General features: G+C 41.3%; 1 protein-coding gene across 5 annotated transcripts in view; it reads left to right on the forward strand.

Moving 5' to 3' along the window:
- Lclat1 (lysocardiolipin acyltransferase 1) overlaps positions 1-13,666 on the forward strand; it is a 132,600-nt gene that overhangs the window by 59,693 nt on the left and 59,241 nt on the right. For all 5 annotated transcript variants that reach the window (XM_042266774.2, XM_006990688.4, XM_006990689.3 and 2 more), the window contains exons 4-5: positions 5,860-6,006; positions 10,336-10,452. In XM_042266774.2, coding sequence (XP_042122708.1) covers positions 5,860-6,006; positions 10,336-10,452 — 264 coding nt within the window. The remainder of the gene's footprint in view (positions 1-5,859; positions 6,007-10,335; positions 10,453-13,666) is intronic.

The following is a 13,666-nucleotide window of genomic DNA, read 5'->3' on the forward strand; positions in this document are numbered from 1 at the left end:
TCTACTGCTTTGGTACTATAATCATTACACTATATTCTGTATATTCACCAGTAACCATATTAAATTCATTACTAAAAATCCATGTTCATCATATTTGTTTTATTATTTGGCTTATTGTCTAGTGCTATCATTATTTTATTTATTACTGAAAACTTTTTAGCTTTGGATGTCAGAAATTCTTGCAGGCTGATACATCTGTCTATATGTCTTGTTTCTTTTACCTGCTTCTAAGACTCTCCCTCCCTCCTTCTCTGACAAGGTCTCACTATGTGGACCAGGTTGGCTTCAAACTCAGAGAGAGCCATTTGCCTCCAGAGTCTGCAGTTAAAACTGTGCACCACCCTGCCTGGCTCTACTTCCTTTTGGACATGCTCTCTGTAGGAGCTGTTTTCTTGCCTTTCCCAGTATTTAGTAGATACACACATTCCTTGGCTTGTAGCCTCATCTTCCATCTTAAAAGACGGCAGTGGCAAGTTGAGTCTTTACCCTTTCATTTTGATACTGAAGTCCCCCTTCCGCACCTCAATCTCTTCTACTTTTAAGGGCTTTTGTGACTACTTTTGGCTCACTAAATTAATCTAGGTTCATCTTCCAGTGTTAAAATAAGCTGTGTAGCAACCTCTACTGCCTGTTGTCTGTAATGTGACATATGCCGTAGTTCAAGAGTTGGCATGTGGCTATGCTGAGGGATTTGTCATGGTTCTGTCTCCCACATTGGAGGTGCTATTATAGTCTGGATATTACAGATCTAGTGATATACTTAGTTTGAGAATTCAATAAAGGTATGGATAGATGATCAAGTATCTAGAAACTGATCAATGGCAAATCTAAAGGATGAAAAAACTATTGGCCTGTGTTAGAATGGAACCCTTAAATTGCACCACAAATGAGAATCCTTGTCTTGCCAACAAATGCCATCAGTGGCTGTTTATTTCCTTAATGTCAAACAAGGGTGCAGTCTGCCAGGAGTTGGGGGTAGTTTCTAGTGTAATCTCTGCTCTTCTCGAATATAACGGGGGGGTGCCATGCATGCTTTTTTTGTTGTTTTGGTTTGTTTTCCTTCTCAGTTTTGTGGTTTTTCAAGTTTGGAGTTGTGTTTTAAAATGTTTGCTTTAGAAGATCGTTTACTTGCTCACTTGCATAAAACGCCTTGCCTTTTGTTTGGGTACGGGCATCTGTGAAGCCTCATAGCAGGCATACTGCAGTAGAATTCTTGAAGGGAAAGGTCATAAATTAATGGTCTGCCTCCAGTCAAGATAGTTTGAAAAACCAGAGGCTTTGTGGAAATTGATCCTCTCAGAAGAGGAGTGGAGAGCATTGCTCCATTTGTTACATAAGTTCCAGGAAGATGGCGTTCCCCTGACTTTGTCTATGTGACAGTAGTATTGGGACTGAGGTTGGCATTCTGGGAACTGTGACTGCTTGTTAGTTTCTGCATTTATTTGTATAGCTACTGTTGCACACAAGCACCCACTCAGTCATAATGTTTCTCGGGAACTTTATGGTAGTGTTTTCACTTACAGTCTGCATCTGCTCAGATTATTCATTCTTAGTTAATTAGAGGCCTTTGGGTAGCATTTCTTGGTTTCTTCCTTATCCTCTATTCAGAATCGAAAATACCATGGACGGGAACAATTGTGTAGCTACTTTGGTTTCTGATGTCTTCTTCATAGTGCTGTGGAAGAATGCTACCTTACTGCATGCACTAGCGGTTATACAGACAGCAGTGATAATGCCTAAGCTAGCACCAAGGTTCAGTTCTGAGAGGAAGAGACGAGTAATGCAGATGTTTTTATGATTCCTGAACTGTATGCCATCTGTACTAAAATGAAGGAAAGAAAAAAAATGGCATATAAGTATACTTATTAAGAAACAATGTATTGGGACTGGAGAGATGGCTCAGGTTACCAGCACTGGCTGCTCTTCTAGAGGTTGTGAGTTCAATTCCTGGCAACCACATGGTGGCTCACAGCCCTGTATAATGAGATCTGGTGTCTCTCTTTAGTGCCCTCTTCTGGCACACAGGCATGCATGCAGGCAGAAAATGGTATACATAATAAATAAATATATACATATTTTTTTTTAAAGGAAAGAATGTTTAAGTTAAAAATATATTCAATAGACCCAGCTGGTGGTGGTGCATGCCTTTAGTCCCAGCACTTGAGAGACGGAAGCAGGTGGGTCTCTAAGCTGGAGGCCCTACAGAGGGAGTTCCAGGATAGCCAGGGCTACACAGAGAAGCGGAAACCAAAAATACATTCAAGTAAATAGTTTCTTCTAGCAAATTCTACACCTTAATAAAAAGAAATGTAAGGAAGAACAAAGCTAAATTATAGATTGTGACTGTGGTGGGACACAGAGTACCCAGGGTTCCTCCCCTCTCCTTGAGAGGTGATCGATGCTGACACTGTGACCGGGTTTATAATGAAGATGGCAGCAGTGAGGCTAGCTGACTCCACACATTCTTTCTGTAGAAATCCAGGTGAAGACAGTGCATGGGAAACTGAAAATGTGAGACGTAGATTGATTTGTAATTTTAAATTGCGCTGCCGTTAACTAACTCTGGAAGTTTAAGTAAATGTTATGAAAATACACGTTTTGAAAATTTCATTAAGGTTAAGTAAAATCCAAGTATTTTTAAACACGGATAAAATATGCACTGGTGACAGTAAAATGTCACCTGCAAGATGTTCTTGTTATTTTTTGTTTTTATGAAAACAACAACAAAATAATTGTGGGAAGGAGATTTGAAAACCCTGGTGCCTGGCGTCTAAGTGGCAAGGAAAATGGTAGAGGCGCCAGGGAAGGAGTGTAGTCTGCGGAGAGGAGAGAGGTGGGCGACGGTGGAGAGAGGTGGGCAACGCGGCAGTGTTTTCTTTTCCTTACGTCTGTGTGTGTGTGTGTGTGTGTGTGTGTGTGTGTGTGTGTGTGTGTTCCTGTGGATGCCACGGTGCACGTGTGCAGGTCAGAGGACCACTTCTCTTCTACCACGTGAGGCCTTGGGATTGAACTCAGGACATCAGGCTCGGCCATGAGGGCCTTTAGTTTCTGAGCTGTCTTGCCAGCCCTAGAACATTCTTTACAAATGTGAACACAGTATAAACAAACATTTGTAGAAACTGTACAGCTTTAAAGAGTTGAATGTTTTATACAATTGGACTTGTAATATGAGTAATAATTCTCTGAGCATATATGCTATACTTTTATAAAGTATGCTGATTTCATAAAGGTTTATTAATATCTAAGTTATGTGTGTGTGTGTCCTCATGTGTATGTGCTCAGGAGTGCAGGTGCCTGTGGATGGATACCTAGAGGTGTCAGGTCTTTTGGAGCTGAAGTGATGAGTGGTCACAAACTACCCAACATGGGTGCTGAGAACCAAAGTTGGGTCCTCTGAGGGAGCAGTATGTGCTCTTAACCACTGAGCCATCTCTTCAGCCCCTTCACACTGATTTAAAACATTTGGTGCTGTGATTTCAAGCCAACAAAGTAAGGATAAATAGCATACTGGGAGACAGTTATGAGAATCAGATTATTGTGAGTTCAAGGCCAGCCTGGGATACAAAGTGAATCTGAGGCTAGCTCAGGCTTGAGCTACATGGTGAGAGGCATTTCAGAGTGCCTCATCTATGCAGTCGATAAGATAGTAACTGTTACTGATTCCTAGTTGTCTTAAAAATTAATGAAATGAAATGCTCAGAATAATAAATATCAAGCACATTGTTAGCATTCACCAAACATTATTTTTATAATTACACTCCTTTTTCATAAAATAGCTGGTGTGGGAAAGAACCATTGGCAAATATTAAAAACAAAAATGTGATTGTTGAAATTAGCTCAGTTATTGGGACAGCAGAGAATAATCATAAAGCTGAGGGAGTGGTTGGTAGGCTGTCGAGTAGATGAGCTTGGTTTGGCTTCTTCCTAGATGTTAGCCGCACTGGCTGCTCCGAGGGGTAGAGGGCTGTGGGAAATGTTCTGAAATTCTGAGGAAACAGTGATTTGGAACCTCAGAGTCTATTTTTAGCCAAACCAGCTTCCAAAGTTAAGAACCAAAAATACATTTCAGGAATGTGAGGACAGAAACAATTTTCAAAAGAAAGGACTAACAGAAGGGCGCAAGCAAAGAGTTCGGCAAACCTGGGGTCAAATCTAAATATCGAAACCATTTCCGTCTAGTTTAGGAATGTAGTCGAGAAGTAAACGGTCTTCGGAGCGATTGAGTGGTTCGTTCCTCCAAGTCCTGTAAGAAGGGTGGTGGTAAGAAGCATACATTTTTGGCATTATTTTACTTTTAAAAAATTAAACTTAAATTTAAACTGTAGTCTTCCTGTTTACACAGTGGTAGAATTAGGAGCTGTTTTGGTTGGTGAAGATTAATAAGTGAACTCCGTGTTGAAGGGGTTGTGTGGTTCAGCAGGCTTACCAAATATAGAAGGGTGAAAAAAGCCAAGGAATGAAATGGGGTGTTCTGTTTCCAAGCCAATCGAGCTGAGGTCGGCACACTGTCTGCCATGGGGTAGGAAGTTCATGTTTCATATTCTGGGCAGTAGAGTCCTGTGGCAGCCATATTGCCCCTGTGGCACCCAGTGCTCCCCGACATTGTTAGACAGAAAGAGCTGTTGATAGTGTACATGAACAAATGGGACGACGGCTGAGTTCTAGGAAAGCCTGGATTTTAGAGAACGAGAGAAGGGGCAAAAAATCCTTCATTTCAACCAAAGACGGGAACAATGGGAGAGGGGGACACCAAGAAGTGTAACAGGAAAACATGAAAAATGTCAGGAAAACTTACCCCTAATAAATATGACCAGAATAAAGATTTCTAGTAGCAGTAAGAGAGTCTCAGATTCGGTTTAGCCTAAATTAGGAGCGAACGGGATAGATAAACTGTAGCATATCTGTATTCCAGAACAGCACTGCATGCTTGCAAGGCATTACCCCTCGTCCCTAGTTGTTGAGATGAGTGCTGTAGTCATTGTGTGTGAGTTAGAGAGGAAGACTCTCATGGGCATTGTGGAGATGGACCCCATACATAGGCTGCCAAGAATGGGGACCAAAGTGCTTTGGTGGGAATCAGAATCAGCTCTGTTTGGCTCAGCAGCAAGAGGCTTTGGCCTTCACTACACATGCTGTCTTTACTGCCTGCCTGCCTTTGCTTCACACTCTCTACTTTCCCATGGTCCTGGGTATAATTTTAAGACAGGGTGGACATTCAGTTGGCTTACAGAATTACTCTGTGTGGCCCAAGTTATCATGCTGTGTGAGCTCTTCAGAGACTGCATAGGCTGTCCTGAGTCAGGCATCTCCCACAGAGGCCTGGGAAGAATGGGTAGGGAAGGGTGGGCAGGCATCAGAGAACAGATGGGCTTATCAAGGCTACCTTTTCAGTAATAAGGTGGGTCTGCCTCTGAGGTAGGCAGTGTGACCACATACACCCACCAAGGAATGCACTTGGTAACATTCCAGAATTTCCCTTTCCATTTAAGTAAAATCTGGTGACTACTGTTGAAATTAGCACTTGCATTTAGTTTGAGAGTATAGGAAATAAAATGTTAGATAATTCTTCTGTGACCTGAGAAAGTTCATTTTTTACTGCTTGGTAAATAGTACTGCCTTGAGATTATAGGGACAAGCTATGGCTTAAAGGAGAATTTTAAGAATTTTGCAAACCTCAGGATCACCAAAATCCTTTAAAAAATACTGTGGCTTATGTGTTATTAGTGCTAAATTTATGGTATGTCATAGAATGCTTATGATAGTAAACATAGTAATAACTTGAAGAACCAAAAATTATGATTAGTAGGATGTGGATATCGCTGTTGAAGTTCATGCAAATGCTTGTTAATTTTTCCCTAGGCTGGGCCATGCAAGCTGCTGCCTTCATCTTCATCCATAGGAAGTGGAAGGACGATAAGAACCATTTTGAAGACATGATTGATTATTTCTGTGACATCCGTGAACCACTACAACTTCTCATCTTTCCAGAAGGAACTGACCTCACAGGTGAGGCAGCCTGGGTTTGGGTCATAGAATTTAAAAACTTAGAAACCACTAGTCAAATCTTTTCCTAACATGAGGTATGTGAATATCAACAAAATTAATGTCACTCAGTTAATTAATGGTACCCAAGCCAGACCTAGGGGTACAATCCTAAAGGTCCAGCTACTCAGGAGAGTGATGCAGGCAGATCACAAGTTTAAGACCAGCCTGAGCAACTTGGTGAGTCAGTATCTCAGAGCAAAACGATGGCTGTGCAGAAAGCTCAGAGGTAGACTGCTAGGGGGCCCTGGTCCGCTTCCCAGGGGAAGACCAAACAGAAAGGACATTTTAAAGTGTAATTTTATGCTGGGTGGCATGCCTTTAGTCCCAATATTCCACGCCTTTAATCCCAGCATTCAAGGCTAGCCTTACTCAGGCCAGGCTAGGGTTCTACTGCTACAGAGTTACATCTCCAGCTCTACATGATATTTTTGTAAGTTAGGATGGTATTTACATTCGGGCCCGCTTGCAAAAGTCATGTTTGTCGTAGACTGGTTATGGAGATTTGAAGTATTTTTCTAAAGCCAGCTTCTACAGATAATTTTTACTGAGTTGGGCAAATTACATGATTTCTTTGTTTTTTAAAATGGGCTAACAAAAATATTTCCAATTTAGAAAAAAGATCATTTAATTTAAAAGTAATTTTTATTTTTTTTATTTTTTTTTTTTATTTTTATTTTATTTTTTTTTTTTTTTAGTTTTTTCGAGACAGGGTTTCTCTGTGTAGCTTTGCGCCTTTCCTGGAGCTCACTTGGTAGCCCAGGCTGGCCTCGAACTCACAAAGATCCGCCTGGCTCTGCCTCCCGAGTGAAAAGTAATTTTTAATTATTAGTTTTAACTTTAAATTTGGATTGTTTTAAACCCTATTACAACATTTTATATTTTACTTTAAATTCTGAAACTAGTTTGTTTGCATGTTTTTAGATGAGTGTGTTTCACTGTGACTTTATATATGTTCTGGCTTCATATACTATAGTTGGTTATAACTTTTGTTAAGGGAAGCATGGTATATTGGGAAATTGAAAGACACAGAAAGAAGTCTACATGAAGGTTGCTGTAATCCCACAGCCCACGAATGAACACGATTGGAAATTTTGCTCCATTTGGGTCATCCTTTGGCCACAGATACACAAGTACATGCTCGCATTCTTGGGAATGTGTGTATGTGCAGACCAGCTCTTCTTTAACCTTCAGACTGGCAAACAGACCATGTGTTTCTTTATCTGTTCTCTCAATGTTGTGATCTTTCACATCGTCTGTCCTTTGAAGAGACGAGGTTTTAGGTTTTCTATTGTGTGGGGGGGTCTCTAAAGAAAGCTCTGTTAAGACATGCTTGAGCAGAGATTAAGGTTTGTTTGCTCTAAGGGGGTGGTTGGCCTGGCAAGTTCAGAGCTGAGAAGAGGAGCAGTTGTAGGAGGTAGTCCACAGCAGAAGTCTCCTTCCTTGTAGGGCAGGTAAGGCTACCCCCATTTCTAAGACAGTTGATTTACAGGAGACCCATTGCATTGTGGAGGAAGTAATCTGCCACACTGCTCTACTGGTTGAGCTATTGACCCTGTCTGAAAACGCCCTCCCCAAAGCCTCTGGAGTCGGTGTTTGTACGGCCCTCGATTCCTTTCTATTGTAATGAGCAATACCCTAACAGTCTACCACTGGGTGGAAGTCAGGGCAGGAACCTCAAACGGCCACTCACACCCACAGTCAGAGCAGGGAGGGAATAATGCATCCATGCTGGCTGTGAGCTCGCTTTCTTCTCATATTGGTGAAGAACCCCTCTCCAGGAGATGATGCCACCCAAAGTGGGGACAGTCTCCCCTCGACATGCCCACTGATCTAGATAATGCCTCATTAAGACTCTTTCCAGGTTCTTCTAGGTTGTGACAAGTTGACAGTTAAAAAAGCAACACATGCTGCCTTGTCAGGTTTACACAAAATTAGGCATCACAGTTGTTAGGGTATAATTTTTAGTTCCATTTTCCTGAGTTGGAAAACAAAAACTATTTCTGGTTTTAACGATGATATTACATACAATTTGACACTCTTGTATATAAAGTTTCTTTATGTAGTAAATATCCTAGTGTCTGAAACTTTATATACAAGATTAATTCCCTTCTTTGGAGCTTATGTTAGATGAGGAATAAGCTAATAATATGTACAGATGTTGTAAGAGTTTGTATAGAAAAATAAAGCAAGGTGGGTAGATAGATTAAAGGATGCTAGTCTGTAAAGTAATCAGGGCAAGCCTCCCTATTAAGTTTCTCTTAAAAAGTAGGGACCATATGTAGAAGGCCGAAGACTGCATCAGCAGCGGGAGGCCTTCTGGGTAACTGGACACCAGCTGCACAGGCCTGAGGTCGGAACATGCAGGTTGGCTTGAGAAGATGAGTGGCCGGCATTGCTGTGGGTGTGGGTGGAGGCGGTGCTGGAGTGGGAACGTTGCAGGCAGTGAGCTGGCAAGAGGCTGCGGTTGGAAAATGGGATGCAAGTGCAGTTACTAATAATGACGGCCTGGGAACGGGAAGATGGAGGAGGGGGAGAACATCGCCACACTCAGTGGTCTGATCATTTCCAACTTCCCACAGTGTGTGTGCGTTTGTATTCACATCTGCAACAGAATTCAGTTATACCTGAGAACCCCAAGTCACCAACAACTGGAAAACAGACTGCCCACCTCTCTGGTGCCTCTGGGACTGCTAATCCCATTTAAGGTCTGCCAGCTGGCTGAACCAGAAGCACTGTTTATCACCCCATGCCCAGGATAGTCACAGACTAGTGGAGAAGAGCTGACTGATTTTCATGTCCAAGGCCTTTCCCTTTAATTGCGGGAAAGCTGTGGACACTGGACTCAGTGCCTCTGTCAGAAATGAACAAGGCCTCTAGAGTATCTGCTGGCTGTTGTGTTGGGGGAGGCATCTATGGTTGCTGGAGGCCTGGAGGACTCCCAATCTTAAATTTACTCCCAGGAAAGCTGTGTTTGTGTAGATATTTTTCTTATACTAGCTTGTAGGTTTCCAGATAGAGCTGGGTTACAGGCCCTAATGTCTGCTGTCATCAGAAGGTGTTTGATGATCTCTAGTCAAGGCCAAATTTTCGAACACTTTATTTTCCAATTGTATTTGCTGAATAATGAGTTTGGTTCTTCTTGGAATTTGTAAAGTGACCTCATGGAATGGAAAAAGAAGTTAGTGCCAACAATTGGAACATATACTTGTCTCTGTAACTGTATTCAGCCAAACCATGTTCAGATGTTTGTACATGATGTGCTAATCATGTGCTTACTTTGTTGTGCAGTGGTTTTGGTTAGTAATATTAGCCCCTCTGTGCTTGAGCAAGGCAGATATTTTACTGCTTTGAAAGCCTAAATTATTGGGTTAAAGAAAACATTGATCTGATATATTTGATTGCTGGCCATTTCTTCTGGATGTCTCTAAATCCTTGACTTTTGTTAATTTTCAGTTTTATTAGCATTTTTATATTATATTTGAACTTTTATTATTTAAGGACTTTTTTATTATTATTGGTGGTGGTGGTGGGGATTGAACCTAGGGCCCTGTACATGGTAGACAACTGCTTTATCACTGAATTACATCCTCACCTCATGTAAAGGTTCATGAACATTTGAGCTTAGTAGTTTTTTGTATTTTATATCTCAATTTTTGTTACATACTGGCTTTTAACTAATTTTAAATTTTGTGACATACTTAATTAAGGGAACTTATTAAGGCCTTGTTCCTAACATATATTTACATATATCCACACACATACCAATAGATTGAGTTCTTGGTAAGGGATTATCACAAATGTTTGCATTTGGGGGCTGGAGAAATGGCTCAGTGGTTAAGAGCATTTGATACTCTTGGAGAGGACCTAGTTTGGGTTCTAGCACCCACATGGCTGCCCACATCCATTTGTAACTCCCGTTCCAGGAAATCTGACATCCTCTTCTAGCCTCCTGGGGCATCACACACACTGGCACACACATATGGAAGCAAAGCATTCATGTATATATTCAAAAGTTTGCATCATCTTCATATACTGTCTGTAACAATGGAATATGTAAGTATCTTTTGGGGCCAGGCAAGTTCTCACTATTAGTCCTGGCTGTCCTGGAATTTATGTAGACTAAGCTGGTCTTGTACTGAAGATCTGCCTGCCTCTGCCTCCTGAGTCCAGGGATTGAAGCTGTGCCCGCCATACCCGGTCATAAGTGGTATTTTTATCTATGAAATTCTTACTGTTTGTCATTACCCACTATCATCTTTTACTTTACTAACAGTCTATTATTTTGTTTAGAAAATAACAAGGCTCGGAGTAATGATTTTGCTGAGAAGAATGGACTTCAAAAATATGAATACGTCTTACATCCAAGAACTACTGGATTTACTTTTGTGGTGGACCGTCTAAGAGAAGGTAAGCACTTACCTTAAAATGTGTTTTAAAATAAATGTGGCACATTCTTCTGAGATTTATATGTAGCTAGCTCTCTGACATCTAGTGAGCCCTATTAGGACAGTGCTCACCTGTGACTAATAATAATCACCCTCCTCTTCTAAATGGTACATGCCATAAAATTGCCTGTGCCCAACATGAAAGGCCTTGAAACATGTAAGAGAAGGTGTGCTTCTTTCCCTGAATGGCATCACCGTTCTTTTAGAGTCTGATGTGCTTTAGGATACCCAGTATAATCTGCTAAAAGAAAGCTTCTTTACATCTAAGTACCATGATTTTGAAGAAATATTTGGTACTGGTCCAAAATCACATTGGGATGGTAAAACCAGAACTGTCTATGGGCAGTCTGGGTTATTTTTGAGACTCTTGAGACTCTGTGATTATAACTAATATGATGTAGACTTGTGGTGTTGACTTCCACTCTGCCAGTGGACACTGCCTGCCTTGCCTGTCTACATCAGCAACTCGTGAAGGGTGGGCTTCTTTGTATCTGTGGAAAGTGGTGCAAAGGCATTCAGGTGGCTTGCTCACACCTGTGTGTTCACTCTTGTCTCTCTCCTCTCCTCTCTCTGATGTAGTACTACTTTAGTATCTAACTTAGACTTGACAATATGGTTTCTAGTGTATGTGTTTAGTAATTTCTTTAAAGGTATATGTGACATCAGGAAACACATTTCTCAGTTAGTAGAGGTTGACTTTGGGACATATCTTTTACTTATAAAGATCATCCTTAATACAGACAAGATAATGGACAGATTATTTTATAGTTGATCAGAGTATATTTTTTCTGTTTTGTTCTGAAATCTAGCAACCTGATAACTTTGCTGCACCCTTGAGAAATGTATAGTGCTTAGCTGTCACTCAGAGCACTAGTCAGTAACCACATGCAGTCATTTTTTCCTGCCAGAATTGGCGACTGATTCCCCTCCCCTCACCCTGTATATCATTAAAAAAAAGAGAGAAATTCATGATGATCTCATTTGCCTTGGCTAGAAATCCAGACCATAATTTTTTTTTTTATTTCATTTAGAATTGTGGACTACAAATCTGTACTGAAAAAGAAACATGGTGATTGTTAAAACAGTGATAGCACTAACATTGAGTGTTTATAAGTATCAGGCGTTGTGCTGAGTATTTTTAATGTCTTCAGTTCCCTTCCTCCTCACAAGCTTGCAAAGCCGTTTTCATTATCACACGAAACAGGGGCAGACAGCAAGGGGAAGGGAGTGACCAGTTACTGGAACCGTGTTGAACAGAGTAGTCTGTGCTCCTTCATGTATAGCATAATTGTAGTTAGTCTCCAGACCACAAAGCCACTGTCATGGCGAGAGGGAGCTGCGTGGTTGAAGAGAGGATGTGAGGGAGAAAGGCAAAGGAGGCCAGCGGCCCGATGATGGAAGGCTAATGGCCGGCCACAGGTGGAGGTCGGGATGCTGTGTGAGGTGACAGGAGGAGCAGGCTCCGTTTGCAGTGTTGGGGACAGATTTGCTTTCGTGGGAGGCAATAGGACTTGAAGTGAACAGACAGGAAGATCTGCACCCGGTTCAGCAGTGAAGAGAGTGAGTCTTAGAGGCCACTGAGTCCAGAGTGCTCCTTTAGAAAAGGAGGCCCAGCATGGCTTCCTGATCTTCAGGCTGCGGAGATCTGCTTTTGACAGTACATTGTGAAAAGCAAGCTTGCTGTCATAACAAATGACCTTATAATTAGTATTCCAATAGAACCCCAGAGACTGCACATTAGAACAAATCACCGTAAAGTGCCATCTTCATGATTCTCGATTGCAGCTGAGCTTAGCGCAGCAGCTGTCTACTGCACAGACAGCAGAGGCCGCAAACATGGGCTCAGAACATCGGGAGGTAAGGATAAAGCCAGAGCGGCATTGTTGAGCAGGGGAGGGGGGGGGCAAGCAAGGGGAGTCCAGGTCTCTCCTTAGAGGCTGTTTGACCAGGACTGAGAACACTTGGGAAACTAACTTACGAATGGAACACTATTAGGTAATGTTTTACAAGCAGGTTGTTTCTGTGGTCGTCATTGAGTTTTCTTTGAATCACTTCATTGTTACCATCTGTGTGCTTGTTTTACCGTCTTGCTGGATTCTTTCTTGGGGAAATGGAATTGCCCTGCAAATGAAGAGAGTCAGTATTAGTTGCACCGAATCTTTAAAAAAGTCCCCGAAAGTAATACAAAGTAGTGTCCTAGCATGCTTTTTAGAACATTATATGTTATACTAGTAGGTATTCGGTATGGGTGATTCATACAAACTCCTAATCACAGAATCTTTCAGTATATGATCATTGTTGTTTCTTTTTTAAATACTGGAATAATCCAAACTCAAAAATAGTTACTAGTTTAGAGGAAAGAGGCTTCACTTTTTTGTTTTAATTGTCACTTATATAATAAAATGTATAATGTAATCTTAAACCTTAAAATGATTGCCCTCAAACACTCTATTCATTATAATCTCGGATGATTTGTAATTTTTCTTTGATTTCAACAAGTAATGATTTGGTCCAACCATTATAATTTTGTCATAGATGGTGCCATTGTAATAGTCATAGTCACCAGTAGGAGGCACAGGTGAGCTCATTTGAAAGCTCTGAGTCCTGTTGAAAAGACCTGGAAATAAGGCTCGCCTGACTATGCAGCGGAAGGAGATAGAAGCATTTGTTTTAAAGTATGGTCCAGTTTGAGACGGGGTTTTGTCTTTAAGAAGTTTATAGTCCTAATGGATAGAGATACGAATGACACACAGTGAAAAATGTCTAAATTAACATGTATGTTAAGTGCTAAGTTTTATGCAGACATTATGCTAAATAGTATGATGAGTACTCATTTAAGAGAGTCCTGTGGTACTGAATTGGTGACTCTTGTAAGAAGCCGAATTCCTCCTGAACAATGGAGACTATGTGAGCTGGATAGGCAGAAAGAACATTCATGGGTGACGGGAGAACACGAAAGGGTTAGTCAGGGCCAGAGTGGACCGAGCGCCACCTTGTAGACCTCAGCCTGTGGGAGCTGAAGACCGCTTGCAAAGTGACAGTCAGTACTTGAAATGTTGTTTGGAGCCCGACTGTTTAAAAACGTAATCCCTCAGGTAGTCATAACTTTAGTCTATTGACAGGTTGAGTGTCACCAAGCAAATTGGCTTATCTAAGGCTCCAAATGAGCATGTAGA

The sequence above is a fragment of the Peromyscus maniculatus genome, chromosome 22 (genome assembly GCF_049852395.1).
Source record: "Peromyscus maniculatus bairdii isolate BWxNUB_F1_BW_parent chromosome 22, HU_Pman_BW_mat_3.1, whole genome shotgun sequence".
NCBI classification, from domain to species: Eukaryota; Metazoa; Chordata; class Mammalia; order Rodentia; family Cricetidae; genus Peromyscus; species Peromyscus maniculatus.